Raw genomic sequence first — 20,280 nt, forward strand, 5'->3', positions numbered from 1 at the left:
TAGGGAAACCTTTTATTTTCTCTATTTATTATCGCTTATGCCAATTAACAATTATTTTTATAATTAAATAACTATCTTTTACTTCAAATACCTAGCATGGTTTGAATTTGTTGTGCAGTTTACGAGCTGTTACACCAGAGTTAAATTTATCCAGTACACTTATGTAGTTGGCCGTGGATTTTGCTTCATTAAAAAATAAAGTAAAATAAATATGTAAAGTACACGAGAGATTATGCTAATAGTAATTAATAATTGAGAAATATATTTGAAAATATAATATAATGTAGGGGTATTGAATGCAATTAACTCATGAGTTAGTGTCTTATATATACATCACTTCAAGGCAAGAGTTTGTTCATCACATACATTATATAGCACAAAATCATGGACTCATATTATTCATACAATATTAATGAATATTCTAATTATTCTTCTTCAACTCATCAGTTTCCTTATTACAATCAATATAATGATCAGCACCAACAAATCAGGGCTCGCCGGAAACAGCCGCCGCCTCCGCCAGCTTTCACCGCCGCCCTCCACTCCGTGCGCAAGTTTCCGGCGAAGAGCTTTATTCCCAAGAAATTACCAATCGCGCCTATTCCACGGACCCCGCCAAAGCTCTACAAGGTGGACCCCGCCGATTTCAAGGATGCCGTCCAGAAGCTAACCGGCCTGAAACCGGAGCTCCGGCGGCCCACGCGGCTGCAGGAGGTGGCCCCGCCACCACTAAGGCTATCTCCGCCGGCATTCTTCCATCCGTCGGAGAATTGGGATAATGCTATTATTGATGTAGATCAAGAAGAAGAAAAAGAATCTCGAAAATCATTCGAGAAAACATGTGGGGCCCTCAGTCCGCTAGGGTTTACCTTGTCGCCGGCGTCGCTTGCATGGTGCTCTTCTATACTTATGAGTCCAGGAACACTTGCTTTCTGCTCCGAGCCAACTGCACTCCTTTAGATTATATTATATATATTTTTTTTTCAAATTTGCTATTTTTGGATTTTAATAAATAAAATTATTGTAATACTTATGGTTAGGGCTGGGACTGGGTTGGGTCGGTCTATTACCAGCCTAAAAACCGACCCATCCGTCAAACCATTTTTGCTCAAATTTGAAAACCGTTGCCGACCCAACATTTGTGGGTCGGTTGATGGTTGGCAACCATATATTTGGTTCCGGAATGGGTCGGTTGATGGTTTATACCCGCCACCTAGTTCACTTAAAAAAAATCAAATTTTGGAGTAAAACATCCACATTTTGCATAATGCCGCGATGCGATCATTATTTATCTGTTCCAAATAATTAATAACAATTTGAAGAAAAAATATAATTAGGAAATTCAAAGTAATTTCAAACATGCACAAGAGATTTAGTGGAGTTTTTTGGGCTCTTTGTTTAAGTTTTGGCATAAAGAAACTGGTGGAAGATTTATGTCAAAATTGTTTCCTTTGTTGATTGTTTTAAAATTTAAAATACTAATTATTTTGATAATTTCAATAACCACTTAAGAGAAAACGGGCTTTATTTTATATTTTAATAAAATTTTAATAGTATAGTTGGATAACCGATAATTATCGGTCAACCAACTTTTGATAATATTAGAAACCACCAACCAACCCATTATAGATGGGTTGGTTGAAATTTTCGACCCGATCCAATGGGTCGGTTAAAAATTGATTATCCGCCTAAAAATATGGTCGGTAATGGGTCGGTTGGTGGATAAAAACCAACCCAGTCCCAGCCCTACTTATGGTATATTATAAGTGATGCATTAAGCTAAGAAAATTATAATTAGATTCATGCATGTGTTTTTAGTTTTTTTTTTTTTTTTTTTTTTTTTTGAGAGTACATGTGTTTTTACTTTTTAGTTTTAAATATACAGTAATAACCTCGTCTAAATATTTTTTTTGTTTTATATCCCGACTTAGTGAAAACCTACTAAATTATTAGTTCGATAATTTAATATTTTGCTAAGTTAGTCTCGACTATATTAATTTTGTTAGTCTCGACTATATTAATTTATAGAGGTTTAACTGTACTAGTATTTTTTTACTTTTTCCCTGTGTGATGCACGGGATAATATTTCAAAATTAAAAGAAATAATTAATTCAAAACATGACAATAATAACTATAATAAAATTTATTACTGATATCAGTAACAACATCAACATTCATATAAATTTGATAATACGAACCTACTTGATGTGTCTAATTGGACGTTAACCCAAAAAGCCCAAGATGTTCAATAAAAAGGAAAAACCCAATACAAAGGCCTTAATTAAGAACTTTATGAGAAGCTTATGGGAAGAAAGCTAATATTTTTTTGTCCCACATTGTTTTTCTACAAGAAAACATACCAAACTCCACCTATAAATGTGTGTTATCAATCACATAATAAGGTAAGCACTATTTAGGCAATTAATTAATATTATTTGCTTATATTGTGATAGTTTTCTGACTTGAGCATCGGAGGACAATCCGTGTCACCTAGTGTTTTCAACTGTTTTGTAGGTTAACGAGTGGAGTGATCCCTTTGACTACCTCGGACGCGTGGCAAGGACTCTCGGCATTCCCGATATTGGGCTTGAAGATTCCCGGACTTAGGAGACCTGTAGGCTTCAAGACCATTGGGCTGACCCTCGGGCCACCCCCGGTGTGTCACCTTGTGTTTTCAACTGTTTTTTAGGTTAACGAGTGGAGTGATCCCTTTGACTACCGCGGACGCGTGGCAAGGACTCTCGGCATTCCCGATTGGGCTTGAAGATTCCCGGACTTAGGAGACCTGTAGGCTTCAAGACCATTGGGCTGACCCAACATTTTGGAGCAGCATCATTTAACGAGTGGAGGGATCCCTTCGACTACCTCGGACGCGTGGCAAGGACTCTCGGCATTCCCGATATTGGGCTTGAAGATTCCCGCACTTAGGAGACATGTGGGCTTCAAGACCATTGGGCTGACCCAACATTTTGGAACAGCATCATTTAACGAGTGGAGCGATCCCTTCGACTATCTCGGACGCGTGGCAAGGACTCTCGGCATTCCCGATATCGGGCTTGAAGATTCCCGGACTTAGGAGACCTGTGGGCTTCAAGACCATTGGGCTGACCCAACATTTTGGAGCAGCATCATTTTGGCGTCGTCTGTGGGAATGATGCTTAGAGCCGTCTCGAGGTAGCGGCAGAGTCTTAGAGCCTTCTCGAGGAAGCGACGGAGTCTTAGAGCCGTCTCGAGGAGCGGTAGAGTCTTACAGCCGCCTCGAAGCAAAAGAACTACGAGAGCGACCAACGAAGAGGGTCAAGGCGATTCCAACCAACCGCCTCGAGGAAGCGACGGAGTCTTAGAGCCGCCTCGAGGAGCGGCAGAGTCTTAGAGCCACCTCGAAGCAAAAGAACTATGAGAGCGGCCAACGAAAAGGGTCAAAACGATCCCAACCAACCGCCTCGAGGAAGCGACGGAGTCTTAGAGCCTCGAGGTAGCGGCATAGTCTTAGAGCCGTCTCGAAGCAAAAGAACTACGGGAGCAGACAAAGAAGAGGGTCAAAGCGATCCCAACTAATCGCCTCGAGGAAGCGACGAAGTCTCAGAGCCGCCTCGAGATAGCGGCAGAGTCTTAGAGCCGCCTCGAAGCAAAAGAACTACGGGAGCGGCCAACGAATAGGGTCAAGGCGATCCCAACCAACCGCTTCAAGGTAGCAGTGGAGTCTCAAAGCTGCGGAAAAGGAAAAGAACTACGGAAGCGGCCAACGAAGGTGGTCAGGGCAATCTCAACCAACCGCCTCGAAGTAACGGCAGAGTCCCAGAGTCGACTCGAACGAAAAGAACTACGGGAGCGGCCAACGAAGGTGGTCAAGGCGATCTCAACCATCCGCTTCAAGGTAACGCTGGAGTCATAGAGCCGCTTCGAAGGAAGAGAACGACGGGAGCGGCCAACCTTGCGGGATCTTCAGCGCCGGTCATCTAGATGACTGCAGAGGAATTACAAGCCTTAATGGAGAAGACGGCGGCCAAAGTAGCATCTTGGGCAGCGACGGACGTTGTAGCTCAGTATATCAATGCTCAAGGCACAACTGACTTTGAAGAAACTATTCATATCGGAAGCGATCCTACGGATTCCGTGCATGTCCATACCACTCCGCCAATTGTGGAGCTCCATGACTCTGAAGAAAGAGTATCGCTTGACGGCCAAAGTTCTTCCTCCGAACGGGCTCCTCGAATATACGCTAACCACCACTTGCCTCAGCGTAGCGCATCCTCAGACCGTGTGCCTCGAATATACGATCACCACCACTCGCCTCAGCGTAGCACATTCTCTGACCTCGCGCCTCGAAGAAACACTCACCGCCACTCGCCTCAGCGTAGCACATCCTCAGACCGCGCGCCTCGAAGATACGCTCACTACCACTCGCCTCAGCGTAGCACATCCTCAGACCGCGCGCCGCAAAGAAACGCTCACCGCCACTAGTCTCGGCGTAACACATCATCAGACCGCGCGCTTCGAAGAGAAACTCGTCGCCAATCACAACGTCCACTAAGGCAAAGAGCCCGAGCCCCTTCAAGGGAGAGAGCGATGGAAAGCCGTCGGATGAGAAGCGGTTAGTTATTCCCGGTCGTATGACTATCATCAAAGGCCTTGAGGCGGAGGACACCACGAACATGCGCACCACCGCGAAAACTCCCCTCGAAACTAACTCGGAAGTAGAGCTTCCCGACACTAATAAGCAAGAAGGCATCGACCAGGCTCCGACGACTGCAATTAAAGGAGTCCTCGACGAGAAGTCTCGAGGTCGACGGCCGCTCACTTTGGAGCATTGTCCACCCGAATTACCCATTTATTCCTGCTATTGTGAAAGAAGTGTTGCCTCTCAGATTCAGGATCCTAATCTCCCCCAATTCGACGAAACCGGGGATCCTTAAGATCACTTAAATAATTTTTAAGCCAAGATTGACCTCTACGGTCTTAGTAACGCAGCTCACTGCAAGATTTTTCGGACCACGCTAGCAGATTAGGTACAAATTTGGTTCAACAGCTTGCCCGGATCGTCCATAGACAATCTGGACCAACTAACGACGATTTTCCGTCACCAATACTCTATAAGCAAGAAATACGCCAAAACTGGTCGTATCTCTTCAAGGTCATACAGCGAGACGGAGAGTCGCTAATGAATTACTTGCAACAATTTGTCAAAGCAGTACATGAAGTGCCCCTCTTTAATCACGAAATGGTAACCGACATATTGTAACACAATTTGAAGCATGTTCGCTTTCAAGAGTACATCGCAGGCCAACCCCCTATGACCCTAGAGGAGCTCCTGAATCGCACTAAGAAGTACATTCGGATTGAGGAGACTGCATAGATGAGGGTACCCCTTAAGCGAAAGCGCGACGAGGGAAGCCACAGCTATAATAGAAAATAAGAGAGGCGTTCCGCAAAAAATCGCACCTTCGAGAAGTTCTCACCTCTCAAGGATAAGCTTGTTGACATAATGATCATCGCAGAGCAAAAATAAATTCTTCAACCATCGAGATGGATGAAGGAGAATCCATAACGAAAAAATTTGGATGATTACAGTGAATACCACAGAGATCGAGGTCACACTGCTGAGGAGTGTTTTCAGCTTATGCGAGCGCTCGAAAGACTTGTCCACAACGGGCACTTGAGAGAATTCCTAGAACAATCGCAATCCTGAAGAAATACTTTACTTAGTATTTACTATTGCCCCACGCGGGCCTCATGTAATTTCTTTTCAGCAATAATCGATGGCATACCGCCCCGCACAATATTTTCAAGGCATACCGTCAGCATGATTCTTAATAAACTATTTTAGCCGGTGGGATACCGCCGCCGTAATTTCTACATCAACCATTTGTCTTCTCTACGCGTTTTCGTTCGAGGCATCTACAATTGGTTTAACAAAAAATCAATTGACTCAAAAAATAGCTAAAGGGGAAGATATCAGGGATCACAAAGGGTCTGGCCAATCCAAACCTTGGTTTCTCGCTCCCCAAAGCTCCAAAAAATAGAGCAACTAAAGCTCAGGGAAGTCTTACCCACCACAAAAAACTTAGGTAAACGGGCAGACTTCCTGCATAAAAAACTTGAGGGTCTGATCAACCACCAAGTGCAAAAATACGGACTTCCCACTAGGCATTAAAGCCAAGGGATACCGTCTTACCTAAAAAGATAAAGTAAAAGCTTATTCTTTACGAGAGTCGAGCCTCCCACTAGGCGATATAGCCAACGGATACCGTCTCACCGAAAAAGGTGAAGCATGACTCATTTTTTACAAAAATACGGACTTCCCACTAGGCGTTAAAGCCAAGGGATACCGTCTTACCTAAAAAGATAAAGTAAAAGTTTATTCTTTACGAGAGCCGAGCCTCCTACTAGGCGATATAGCCAAGGGATACCGTCTCACCGAAAAATGTGAATCATAACTCATTCTTTACGAAATGCGTGTCTCCCACTAGGCAATAAAGTCAAGGGGTTTCGCCCCGCTAAAAAGATAAAGTAAAGCTCATTATTTACGAGAGACGGACCCCCCACTAGGCGATATATCCAAGGGATGCCGTCTTGCGGATAAGTTGAAACATAACTCATTCTTTAGGAAATGCGCGATTTTCACTAGGCAACAAAGCCAATGGATATCACAACTTCCTCCAATAATTTTGGCGACAGATCGCCGCCGTACAACAAATGGGTCTCCCTTAAAAAACTATCATCGTCTAACTGCAGCGCCCGCCTCTGTAAGATCTCTATAGCCGACTTCAAAATTTCCTACCACCTTGAAACTCAAGGAAAACAAGAAAATTATTTCGTCTTCGAGCGACTGTTCATAATTACTCCCAGGCAGACCCACGGGCCCGTGACTCAACCTGGGAGTGGGGGGCTTAATGATGTGTCTAATTGGACGTTAACCCAAAAAGCCCAAGATGCTCATTAAAAGGAAAAGCCCAATACAAAGGCCTTAATTAAGAACTTTATGAGAAGCTTATGGGAAGAAAGCTAATATTTTTTTGTCCCACATTGTTTTTCTACAAGAAAACCATACCAAACCCCACCTATAAATGTGTGTTATCAATCACATAATAAGGTAAGCACTATTGAGGCAATTAATTAATATTATTTGCTTATATTGTGATAGTTTTCTGACTTGAGCATCGGAGGACAATCCGTGTCACCTAGTGTTTTCAACTGTTTTGTAGGTTAACGAGTGGAGCGATCCCTTTGACTACCTCGGACGCGTGACATTCCCAATATTGGGCTTGAAGATTCCCGCACTTAGGAAACATGTGGGCTTCAAGACCATTGGGCTGACCCAACATTTTGGAGCAGCATCATTTAACGAGTGGAGCGATCCCTTCGACTACCTCGGACGCGTGGCAAGGATTCTCGGCATTCCCGATATTGGGCTTGAAGATTCCCGGACTTAGGAGACCTGTGGGCTTCAAGACCATTGGGCTGACCCAACATTTTGGAGCAGCATCACTACTCGACAAAGAATTATATAAACTTAATTGTCATAATATAAAACTGGTAATTAAATAATAGAAGAATTAATAAAAAAAAAATATGAAAAAATAAAAATTAATTACAAAAATGCCACTAACAAATAAAGCTGTACATTTTCATCCATAATTATTATCCATGCAATATGCATGTAGATCTTGAGACAAAAACAAACGTACGTGACTTCAAATTGAAATATTTTGTCCTGCAATAATTACAGGGGCCGCCCTGGTGATTCAGAAGCCCTGGGCAAAATTATTAAATTTGTCATTATAAACAATTTTGGATAGCTGGCATGAATTTTTATGTTAGAGTAAAAAGCAGTTTGCCCCCTAAACTAATGCTTGTTTTGCGCTTTGCCCCCCAAACAATTTTTTTTTGCACGTTTTTACCTAAACTCGTGCTTTTGTTGCACGTTGCCCTAAAAACGGTATATTCCGGTGATTTCCGCTGGAATACTAGGCATGTGCGAATCACGTGAGTTTGACAGGGGCAAACTTGTCCATTCACTTGCATTCCCTCTTTTTCTCCATCCTCTCTCTCTGTTTTTATTTTTTCACTTTCTATTTTTTTTGTTTTTTGTCATCTCCGTAATCTCTCTTCTCAAATTCTCAAATACACAGAAGCAAGTTCTCCATTTCTCCCCTTGATTAGTCTTCTTCTTCTTCCCCATCCTTTAATCACTTATAGTGCAGAAGAAAATACATCCCCCAATTTCCCCGTCCTTTTTGGCCAGGAATTCTGGACATGAGAGGATTGTGAGATGGGCAGACCGAGGTTTTTGTAGAAAATGATTTCTCCGCTGCTTTTGCTTTTTTCCCCCTCATGAGAATGCTTCAGCATATCAATTTTCCATGCTTCTTTGAAAATAAAAATCACCAATTCAATAGTACAGTAGCTTTTTAATCTTAATTAAATAAATAAAAAAACTCCATTGTTGTTTGCTTTAATATGAAGGTTAATGTTTTTTAATGTTTGTGTGTTGTTATTGTTTGGATTTTGGATTTTGGATTGGGGTACAATTTTATATTCTCAGAATGTAAGAATTTCTTCGTCGGGAGTGGATTGAAATAAAATGGGAAAATTATTTTCTTCAGATTCGAGAATTGAGGATTATTTTCGAATAATCAATTCGACTATGAAATTGAGTTTTGCGATTCCCCCTTCATCCATCGAGTGTCATTCATCCAGAAATATTGCTGAAAAGTGGGATCTTGGAGGTAAAGTGAGATGGATTTCCATGTTAAAAGTGAGAATTGTGTAGATCGAGAGTGGGAGAGTGCAGAAAATATCGAGAAAATTGCTCTAACAAAAATAACAATTCATCCTACTCCTTCAGTTGTGTGTGAGAAAGATGAAATTTCACAGGGGAGAAAATCTGCGTCAAAAATGGAGGATGAAGGATGGCGTTGGGAGAGACGAAGGGGAATGAAGAATATGAGTGAAGTGACAAGTTTGCCCCTGCCAAACTCACGTGATTTGCACATGTCTAGTATTCTGGCGGAAATCACCAGAAAATACCATTTTTAGGGCAATGTGTAACAAAAACACAAGTTTAGGTAAAAACGTGCAAAAAAAAATTGTTTGGGGGGCAAAGCGCAAAACGGGCATTAGTTTAGGGGGCAAACTGCTTTTTACTCTTTATGTTATTACTATTATTTTTTTATTTTTATTTTATTATTATTTTTATTAATTTTATTATTTTTTTTCTTTTTTGATATTGACAATAAAAATACCTGTCAGTGGAATAATTAAAATAGATTTGGTCCGAAATATTAGTGGAATTTGAAAGTCAACACCGGTATGAAGAATCTATATATATGATATATTATTCGAAGCTATTCCAATATAATAGGCGGTTGTATGAAATTGCAAAATAATTGTAGCAGATCATTTTCCGTTGACTTTGACTTATTGCAATCACTCTATACCATGTAAACAGAGGCGTATGTAGCATGGTCCTAGGGTGTGCAGTTGCACACCCTTGGATTTAAAAAAAAAAAAAAAAAAAATTATATATTAATTTTTGGGTTTGTTTTTATATTTATAACTAATGGGGGGTTAAATTGAAATTTAGTAAAAATTAATATAACCTTACCCACAAACAGAGGCCATTTTCCAGAAGGCTTTTTCCTCTGTTTTTCACTTTTTACTCCTGTAACAAAATATAAAAACAGAGAACACAAAAAAGTTGGAAAAAAAAAAACGATCGTGGTTTGGTTTCCTTCTCCCTTCGTCAACTCCGATCAAACAACACATGATTTCCGCCACCAATTCATCCCTATGACGCAACAGGTTAGCAACAATTTCATTAATTTAGTAAAAGGAGATTTTTTAATTGGGTTGAAAGAAAAGAAAATAAAAAAATTAAAATTAAGGCCTCAACAATTCTACCTCTGTGAGAGGTTTTGGGGGGGGGGGGGGGGGGGGGGGGGGCGCAGTTATTGTGCAAGAGTCAAGACCGACCACTGGCCACATTATTTTTTGTGGAGTAATTTTTGTTGGGTTTTTTTTTTTTTTTGAGGATATAAATTTGTAATTTTAAGTGGAATTTTTAATTGCAAAACAAAAGGATATATGCACTTTGCACGTGCACCACATTATGTAGGGATTCCATCCATTTTTAATTATTATAAAAACTTCTATTTTTATCTAATTATATTTATTTTCAGAAACTAGATCGATTTGTGACAAAGACAAAACGCTCTCGGCTAGAAGAACCATCAACATCAAATGATAATGTGAATATTGGAAGGCCAACTAATGATATCGTCCAAGAAGGACAAGTTCAAGGTATTCACTCTCAATTGCAAATAGAAGTTAATGCGAACACTATTGAGGCCGACCCGGGATTAAGATTGCCTATTAGTGTTCTTGCTAAGACTTCAAAAGAGCTTGAAACTATCCGGAGAGCTTACTTACAAAAAGGTCCTTGTCAACCTCGACTCCATACATTTCCTCAATCTACTTTATATGGACAAGAACGTAGATTTAGTGCGGATTGGTACAATGAATTTGGTAGTTGGTTGGAATATAGTGAAAGTAAAGATGAGGTATTTTGCTTATGTTGCTATCTTTTTAAGGTTGGCGATAGTGCAAAAGGGGGTGGTGATAAATTTGTTGGTGAAGGTTATAAGAATTGGCACAAGAAAAAGAGTTTGAGAACACACGAGGGAAATCATGATAGCGTTCATCATCATTGCTACATGGCTTGTCAAGATTTAATGAATAATAAATGTCACATAGATGTTCCTCTTGCGAACAAAACTAAAGAATCTAAACGTGAGTATTACATTCGGTTGCGTACAACGACTAAAGCCATAAGATATCTCTTACGGCAAGGACTTGCATTGCGGGGGCATGATGAATCAAATGAGTCGCTAAATAAAGGTAATTTTGTTGAGCTTATCAAGGTTATGGCGGAAGACAACGATGAAATTAATCGAGTTGTTTTGGATAACTCTCCGGGAAATTGCATAATGAAAGCACCAAATATTCAAAACCAAATTATCAGTTCATTTGCCCATTTTGTCTTGAAGGCTATTCTTTGTGACATTGGTGATGATTTCTTTGCTTTACTAGTTGACGAGACACGTGATGTTTCCATTAAAGAACAAATGGCCGTTGCTTTACTTTATGTGAACGGTGATGGGAAAATTATTGAACGTTTTATTGGCGTTGTTCATGTTCCAAACACTACTGCACGATGTCTGAAAGTTTCTCTTGAGTCTCTTCTTACGACATTTGGCTTGAGCTTGTCACGTGTGCGTGGCCAAGGTTATGATGGAGCTAGTAACATGCAAGGAGAGTTTAATGGTTTGAAGAGTTTAATATTGAAAGAAAACAAGTCTGCTTTTTATGTCCATTGTTTTGCTCATCAACTTCAGTTGGCTCTTGTGCAAATTACTAAGAAGAACAAGCAATTATGTGAGTTTTTTGGTTCTCTTGCAATGTTAGAAAATATTATTGGAGGTTCTTGTAAACGTCAAGAGTTGCTTCGGGAGAAACAATTTGAAAAACTGTGCGAAAAGATTTCTTTTGATAATTTTGTAACGGGTAGTGGTTTGAATCAAGAAGCCACTTTAAAAAGGCCGGGAGATACACGTTGGAATTCATATTATTTCACAATCTTGAGTATGATTAAGTTGTTCTCGTCGGTGGTTGATGTACTAAAGTATTTAGCAAATAACGGTGATGATGTTGCTCATTGTGGACAAGCCACAATTCTTTTAAGAAATATTGAGTGTTTTGAGTTTGCCTTTGTTTTGCACTTAATGAGATCAGTCTTGGGAATCACAAATGATTTATCACAAGCATTGCAAAAAAAAGACCAAGACCTTGCTAATGCCATGAAGCTTGTTACTTTTGCTAAAGATCGACTGCAAGAATTGAGAGAAGATGGTTGGGGCAAATTGTTGCAAGAAACTTCAGAATTTTGTGTTGAGCATGACATTCTTGTCCCAAACATGGATGATAATTTTCTACTTTACTCAAGAGATGGCAGAATATCCCGGAGAGGTACACAAATTACAAACTTGAATCATTATCAAATTGAGGTGCTTTACACAGTCATAGATCTTCAACTTTCAGAGTTGAACGATCGTTTTGATAATACCAATACGGAGTTACTTAGTTTGATATCGTGTTTTGATCCAAGTAATTCGTTTTCTGCTTTTGATACAAATGCTTTGGTGAAATTAGCTGGATTTTATCCAAGCGAGTTTGATGATTGTGGTCTTATCGTTCTTGAAAATCAACTTGAAAATTTTATTAGAGATGTTAGAAGTGATCAAGACTTTTCAAATATGGTGGGGGCTAGTAGGCTTGCTGAGAAGTTGGTTGCAAAGAGAAAACATATTACTTATCCATCGGTGTATTTGCTATTGAAGTTGTCGTTAATTTTGCCGGTTGCAACCGCATCAGTGGAAAGGGTATTTTCTGCAATGAAGATTGTCAAGTCAGAACTACGCAATCGTATGGGGGATCAATTGTTGAATAATATTTTGGTGTCGTACATTGAAAAGGATATATTAGATAATGTTAGTGTCGACGAAGTGATGACTTTTTTCCAAGAAATAGGACCACGTCGAAAAATATTTTAGAACTTTTTTTTTGTATATTAAAACGGTAGTATTTAAAAAAAAAATTCCATGTGTATTATTTATATATTTTTTTTGTTATTATATTTCGAACACCCTTAATTAAAATCCTGGATTCGCCACTGCATGTAAAGGCTGTTTTTTTAATATATAGTATTTTTTTTCCCCACTTGATGACATATTTCGCAATTAATTGATGACATTAAATCTGATTTTGAGGAAATTTCGTTGCACGGAGTAACATCCGAGTTGTATCACTCAGGTGAATTTGCAAGTGTGTAGGATGATTAATAAGTTTTCAAATGTTAATAATAAGGCTGCGGCTATATGCAAGACTAATTTCACTTATGCAAGATCAAATTAAATTTTTCAATGTATAAATATTGTAATATTTTTATTTGTTAAAAAAAATTAAAAATTCCAAATGTGCAATACAAAAAACCCGATCACAAAACCACAAGACCAACTCTCATCTTCCAAAACCCACAAAACATTTCTCCTTCCTCCTCTATAAATCCACAAAACCTAAACATTCAAAATCATCAAAACTCAACAAATCTTACAAATATGGCAAGTATTTGTGGCAGAAGACATCAAAATAGAAGATTATACGGTGGAAGAACCCAGGAAGATATGTATTTATGTGCTTTTTAGCTACAATATCGTTTTCCCAAAAAAAATCCGGCGCAGACGAAGTCGGCATGTATAGGTCGAATTTTATAGGTAGAAATCGACATTGAGATGTCGATTTTGGAGTACAAAATCGACACCTTACTGTCGAAATTTAACTGTTAGCAAATTAGTCCAAATATACTAAATTTCGACATTAAGGTGTCGAATTTATGGACATATATTCGACACCTTAATGTCGAAATTTAGTTGTTTCATATATTTTTTTAAATACCGCGTAGACGCGGTTGACATGTACATGTCAAATTTTATAGGTAAAAATCGACATTGAGATGTCGATTTTGGAGTACAAAATCGACACCTTAGTGTTGAAATTTAACTGTTAGCAAATTAGTCAAATATACTAAATTTCGACATTAAGGTGTCGAATTTATGGACACCTTAGTTTCATATTTTTTTCTAACTTTTTATTTTCCAATTACTTTTTATTTCAATATTCATTTATTTTTTATAGCAAAAGGCGAATGCGAAGACGCAGTTTACTGTCCAAATTCATCCAAGGTTTCAAAAATATGTATAAGACCACAAAAACATCGCATCAAGAGCGACGGTCGGTGGCGGAGCTTGGGCATAGGGTAGGGTTTCACAGGGGATTTTTTAATTTCACCATTCTCTTATTTTTGTTTTTTTCATTATTTGTTATTTGGTCTTGGTCTTGCATAAGCAAACAAAAGCCAATTTAATTTATGAGTATATTTTTCATTTCATGTTAATAAAATAGAATCTTTTAGAATATTTCTTTAATTTGATCTCGCACAAGTGAAATTAGTATTACATATAGCCGCAGCCTAATAATAATAGTTGTGTATACAATCTGTGCCTCAATCATATATATGTACGAGTGAACGTCGGATGGAACGGATCCGAATTAAGTTTTTTAGAAAAGAAATCATTTTTTTTTTCGAAAGTACCAAACTAATTCCAATTCCAATTACAAAAGTTTCGGAATCTAGAAATTCATTACTATTCCAAAATTTATAAAAATTTAGAATCAAAATTTTTGGAAATCACATGAATTTTAATACTTTAAAAAAAGTTTATGAAAATTTCATAAATTTTCAAAAACAGGAACACCTCCTTTCGTAAAATAATAAAATTAAAACTATTGATATGATAAATTCTAATAATGTTCGGAAATTAAGTTATTGGTGTATTTTAAAAAAAAAAACTTTAAATTAAATAGTAAATTAAAATATTTTAAAAATGAAAATGATTATAGAAAAAAAAAAGTCTGACAAAAATCATTTAGGTTTAATTATTAGGTTAATTCAATTGATTAGGGCCCATAAGAAGTACCAATGGGCATGAAAACTAGATGGGCTCTCCAATCAAACCCAAAACAAAAAAGTCCATGAAATGCATTGAATTATATTTTAACCAATAATTTGAAGAAAAAAAATAATTTCTAAAATGACAAATATTTTTTTACGGAGAGAAATTCGATCGTGATTTTCAAATATACTCCGTCCATTTCTTTTCAAGTGTCTAGTATGTACATTAATTTAGAGAATTATTAAATATTCTTAATTTTAGACTAAAATAATATTATTTTTTTTATTTTAATAAATATTGCATCATTCGATATCCAAAATAACAATTTTTTCGAATATCTTTTTCCCTTTAATATGATAAAAAAAAAATTATTTTCCCTGATGAGGGAATAATTCAATTAGGGATGTGATAAATTTCTTTCGAGGTTTAATAATACCGTTACGACTTCAAGCGTGATTTTGATCCTTTTTAATTCCAAATTTTACAAAAGCCGAAAAATATAATTTGTAGTATTCTGAGTTAGTTTTCTAATCCAACTTGAATCACCAAAATTCGATATCGGACGAGAAAGATATACATGAATCAACGGATACTGCCACAACTTTGATGTATTGAGGTATCTAAAATTCAAAATGTGACTCATTCATGCATAACTTTGTCACACGACATCCAATCTAGTGGATTTAAATTGGATTAGAAAGCTAACCCAAATGACTACAGTTTTCGTGTTTCGAAGTTTGCCAAAATTAAAATAGAAATATGTCAAACTCAGGTTCGAAGTCAAAACGACATTAGTAAAATTGAAACGACATTTAACATTTCAGATTCAATTATTATTTTCAAAAAAATAAATAAGTAAAAAATAAAATAAAATCGATTATCGGTTTATTTTTAAAAACCCCCAAACCCTCTATCCTCTGTTCTTGCTTATAGATAGAAGCTTTCTTCAATAAATCAATTTTATTGCAAAAATAATGCTACTGATTCTAAGATCTCGTCTCTTTCACCCCACTTTCTCCTCTCTCCTCAAATTCCCATCTCCCAACCCTCGCCCACCACCCCCATTTTCGCTCTCGTTTCGCGCCGCCGCCTCTCAAACCCCAAACCCCCACCGCGCCTCCGGAGCCGCGGCGGCGGCGGCGGAGGCGAAATCCAACAAGTTCGCGCGGACGGTGCTATTTGTGCCGCCGGGGGTCGACCCGGATGAGGTGACAGAGGACATGGTCCTGCCCGGGTCGAACATCGTGGTGGGACCCTACGCCGGCGACGCGAAAATCAAGGAGGTGGATTTCGTGAAGAGCAGCATTCGGGCCAAGGATTGCCCGCAAGACGAACGGCCCGAATTCGCAATGTTGGGCCGGTCCAATGTCGGAAAGTCTTCCCTCATTAACTTTCTTGTCCGCAAAAAGGAAGTTGCCCTCACTTCTAAGAAGCCAGGTTGAATGAAATATTTGTCTGTATTAAAACTGAATTCTTTTTTTTTTAATTTAATATTGGGATTGAATATTGAAATTAAATGGATATATATATATATTTTTTTTTTGCAGGAAAGACTCAGTTGATTAATCATTTCTTGGTTAATAAAAGTTGGTACATTGTCGATTTGCCCGGATACGGGTAAGTTTCCAAATGTAGTTCGATTCGGAGTTATTACCGTGTAACTGAAAGATGGTCGGTTATGCCGTGTAATTTCCTTCGTATTCACTAGAAAATTGATCCAAATTCGATGAATCTATTTTAATTATCGGTAACATTCTAGAATATGCGTATAACCTAGAACATTCTCGATTTTACTATGGAAAATTAGGGAATAGCAAAATCCTCGATCCATGAGTTTCACCATCACTAGTTGAGTAGAGAAGGATATTGCAAAATGAATTAATTTCGGGAAAATAAATAAATAAATAAGCGGATAATCGGGAGGACTGGAGTATTAATTTTATGATCTAGTGTATTTCGCCCCCTTGCTCGGAACGATAAAATATTCGTTTGCTTCTTAGTTTAGTTTCTTTGTTTGTTGTTGAATTACATTATCCCATTGTTCGGGTTCTTAATTTTTCAAATCTCTGTTTATTCCGAGTTTTCTAATTTTTTTTCTTGCAATTCTGCGAATTATTTGTGTCGCAATAGCTCGAATTGCCTAGTTTATCTCACGTAGTCCACCTAAATAATTTGCCTAATCTCTAAATTTAAGGCAATTAAATGTTCATATTTACGCACACTATATCCATTTTTTCTCGAATATTATTAATTTTTACAATAAAGTATTATTATTATAATTATTTGTAGTTTTTTTTTTTAAATCTTGTGTACCATACTTTCGTCTGCAGTTTTGCTAACGCCCCGGATTCCGCAATAATGGATTGGTCATCATTCACTAAAGGCTACTTTTTGAACCGAGAATCTCTCGTCTCTGTTCTTCTATTAATCGATGCAAGTGTCCCACCTAAGAAAATCGACCTCGATTGTGCTAATTGGCTTGGACGGAACAATGTATGCTTGTTTTTAAATTCACAATCATCGTATATTCTTAAATTTAATAGTTTATTAACACCCGATTACTGTTTTTATCTTACAATTTCTTTTACAAAATTGTAGATACCGTTGACATTTGTTTTTACAAAGTGCGATAAAACGAAAGCAGCCAAAGGGAGAAGGCCCGACGAGAATATTAGAGAGTTTCAAGAACTGATAAAAGACAATTATAGACAAAAACACCCTCCTTGGATTATGACAAGCAGTGTCACTGGTTTGGGCAGAGACGAGCTTCTCTTACACATGTCGCAGCTTAGAAACTACTGGGACAATGAGTGAATACGAATGTTTGTGGGCCCCACAAAATCTCCGAGTTTTCACGAAGAAGGTACTGTGTACGACGACCTGGGATTTTTTTTATTTTTTTTGTAGCGGTAATTGTTTCGGTATTTACTCGGGTTTTTGAAGCCTTTGTAAATTAAATAGTGACTATGTTGAATTAACATATGGTGTTCCTTAAATTGGAACCTTGGTTGTGTATACTTTGAATGGAAATTTGTTCTTATTAATTAGCTTTTGATTGGCCCTTCTGAGATTATTCTACAATGTTAGGCCTTGTTTGTTGTTAATATAAAATAGGGTAAATTACTGAGGTCAAATTATGGAAAAACTCCTCATGTTTGGGTAATTACAATCATCCCCTCAATTATGAATCTTCTTACACATCCACTCTTATGGTGTCGAATTCAACGAAATCTTCTAGATTCAATAGAACGTTCTCTAATTTGTACTCGTTTTGTGCAAAAATACTGTTTCTAATGCACCACAATCTGATATTTACAAGTCAAGAAACATATTGTATGATCTTGTTTCAAAATGTGAAGCTGGAATGGAGTAAGACGGGTACAAATTGGAGAATATTCCACATAATATAGAAGATTCCAGTAAATTTAATACCACAAGAGTAGACGTGTAAGAAGATTCATAATGGTTGTAACTACCAAACATAAGGTTTTTTTTTTTGTAATTAGAGCTTATATTTCAAACGAAAAACACCCTGAGAGGAGACAATTACGATTCACAACAATAATGATACAACCTTAAAATCACGAATAAAATTTATCCGAATTTCGAACATACTCATACAAACATGCGCACAAATTAAAAAAAAAAAATCACAAGATTTTGATCTTCTTCGCCACATCCAAGGCACTAAAACCGGATGCCAGCATAATAAAAGCCTTCTTCGTACCGTCAGGGGTAATTGCGGTATTTACCTTTTTAGCCCTCACGTTAAAGACATTCTGAACGGTGTCTTTGATGCTGTTTTTGTCCGCACGCTCGTCCACAACAAAAACCAACGTGTTGTGTTCCAAAATTGCCTTCATAGCAGACTCGGTGGTGAGCGGGTATCGAAGAACCGGGAGAAGTAAATTCCTCTGGGCCGCACTACTGCTAAGCCGTTTCGGATTCTTTTCCTTTTTTGGTGCATTCCGGAACGATGATGCCTTCGGTTTTGGGATGAATATATCTTCGAAAGTTGATGGCAGAGTATCGATTTTTTCAATTTCCGCGAAATCAGGTAATGATACGACTTTCTGATTGAGAAAAGAAAACAGGAAATAAAACTAACTTAACTTCATTCTTATATAAAATAAAAAAAATCGAGGAAAAATCTCGACTAATCAAATACCGATGAGAATCTTCACCCACTATCATGCCAATATTTTGTCGTCCGTGTATAGAAATACGAAATCGAAAGTTGAAATTTTCGAGAAATAATGGACTACCTAGTAAAATCGATCGATTGCTCGGAGTGAGATACACATGTAAGCATTTGAATAACCGAAATAATTTTGTAGCGTTGTGTACATACAATTAAAAGCAAAAGTTAGTGATTGTGAGTTAAGTTGGAATTAAGTGTTTATTTCTAAAAGTTGGGGGTATTTGCAAATTAGCTGGAAAATAAACTACATTCGGAAAAGCAGGTACGATGGTGTTTTTGAAATTATAGCTTAAAGCTGCTTATTTTAAGTGAAGCAAAAACAAAAGCTTGTTTTGCAAACTAATTATGTACAGAAAAAAGCTCATAATCTATTTTTAAAAGCATTTGCAAACACCACCTAAATCATATTGCTGATGAGCTGATAATTATTTACAAGCACATAACCAGAAATCAATTAACTTAGCAGAGGCTGAATTAATATTTTTTTTAATTATTTTACTTAATATGATTTTAATTCATTAGCTGCAAAAGTACCAACTTCACACACACCAACTAAGGTTTCTCAGTATTCGAAGGCCAAATGTTTTTTTTCTAAATGAAAATAAATATAAAAAAAAAAAATTTAATTCACACAAAATCAAAGTAGTTTATTTCAAATTAGCAATAGAAAAGAAACAAAGAAGAAAAGATTCACCTTTTCGATCGGATGAAAGATGGCCGTCGTAGGGAAGAACTTTCTGGAAGCTGAAGGTAAACCGGAAGAAAACCGATTGAGAAATGAAACTCTGTCCCCACGGTACCAATTGCCGGAACTAAAAGCTGCCGCCGGCGGAGCTACGGCGGAAGCAATCATTAGTAGATTTAATTGGGGGAAAGAAGAAAAAAAAAAACTGTGTTTCGTTTTCGCCGGAGGATAAAATGAAGAGGGTTTTAATTGGGGGGTTTTGGGGACGAGAAATGAAGGGAAATTGTAGTTTTCGTCCTCTATGTTGGCCTATTTAGGAATTTAGTCCTCTATCTTGTCATATTTCAGTTTTACATGCAATAATTTTTCAAATATTTTATTTTTGGTCCTATTTTACATGATTTATAATTTTATGACGCGACAAATAAACTTGACGCATTTTACTTATATGGATGGTTGGAAATTTATAAATTCGACATCTAACTTACTATTGGTAGAATTTTAATTACGTAAGACTACACATTTATAAACCAAATTAGAGGAGAATTTATGATTTTTAAGTGTCCATGTGAATAACTTTATAAGAGTTTGTTATGTACATCATTAAAGGACGGGTAAAATTCAAAGTTTGAGTGAAATGGGACTAAGTATACTAATTTTGCATAGTTATTGCATGTAAAATTAAAATAGGACAACTTATAGGACTAAATTTATAAAGAGACCACCATATAGGACCAAAATTATAATTTTCTCAAAAATTAATACATAAAATAAATAGAACCCATTTTTTTTTCTTTTTTTTTTTGTGTGGGTGTGTGTGAGCC

General features: G+C 37.4%; 4 protein-coding genes across 4 annotated transcripts; 3 read left to right on the forward strand and 1 right to left on the reverse strand.

Moving 5' to 3' along the window:
• The first annotated feature begins 384 nt into the window (after positions 1–384).
• LOC105953432 (uncharacterized) lies at positions 385–960 on the forward strand. The gene has a single exon (XM_012977093.1). It carries the CDS (start codon positions 385–387, stop codon positions 958–960), a length of 576 nt encoding a protein of 191 aa, XP_012832547.1.
• Positions 961–8,739: 7,779 nt separating this feature from the next.
• On the forward strand, positions 8,740–12,611 carry LOC105953431 (uncharacterized). Its single transcript, XM_012977090.1, has 2 exons — positions 8,740–8,955; positions 10,182–12,611. Exons 1-2 carry the CDS (start codon positions 8,740–8,742, stop codon positions 12,609–12,611), a joined length of 2,646 nt encoding a protein of 881 aa, XP_012832544.1.
• A 2,823-nt stretch (positions 12,612–15,434) lies between these two features.
• EMB2001 (P-loop containing nucleoside triphosphate hydrolases superfamily protein) lies at positions 15,435–17,638 on the forward strand. The gene is made up of 4 exons (XM_012977173.2): positions 15,435–16,007; positions 16,118–16,187; positions 16,901–17,063; positions 17,169–17,638. The coding sequence occupies exons 1-4, from the start codon at positions 15,545–15,547 to the stop codon at positions 17,382–17,384; spliced, it is 912 nt and encodes a 303-aa protein (XP_012832627.1). The 5' UTR covers positions 15,435–15,544; the 3' UTR covers positions 17,385–17,638.
• A 339-nt stretch (positions 17,639–17,977) lies between these two features.
• On the reverse strand, positions 17,978–19,744 carry LOC105953506 (large ribosomal subunit protein uL23). Its single transcript, XM_012977174.2, has 2 exons — positions 19,466–19,744; positions 17,978–18,643 (listed from the first exon to the last, which is right to left on the reverse strand). The coding sequence occupies exons 1-2, from the start codon at positions 19,622–19,624 to the stop codon at positions 18,221–18,223; spliced, it is 582 nt and encodes a 193-aa protein (XP_012832628.1). The 5' UTR covers positions 19,625–19,744; the 3' UTR covers positions 17,978–18,220.
• Between the last annotated feature and the right edge of the window lie 536 nt (positions 19,745–20,280).

The sequence above is a fragment of the Erythranthe guttata genome, chromosome 12 (genome assembly GCF_056151865.1).
Source record: "Erythranthe guttata isolate IM_541 chromosome 12, IM_541, whole genome shotgun sequence".
NCBI lineage: Eukaryota > Viridiplantae > Streptophyta > Magnoliopsida > Lamiales > Phrymaceae > Erythranthe > Erythranthe guttata.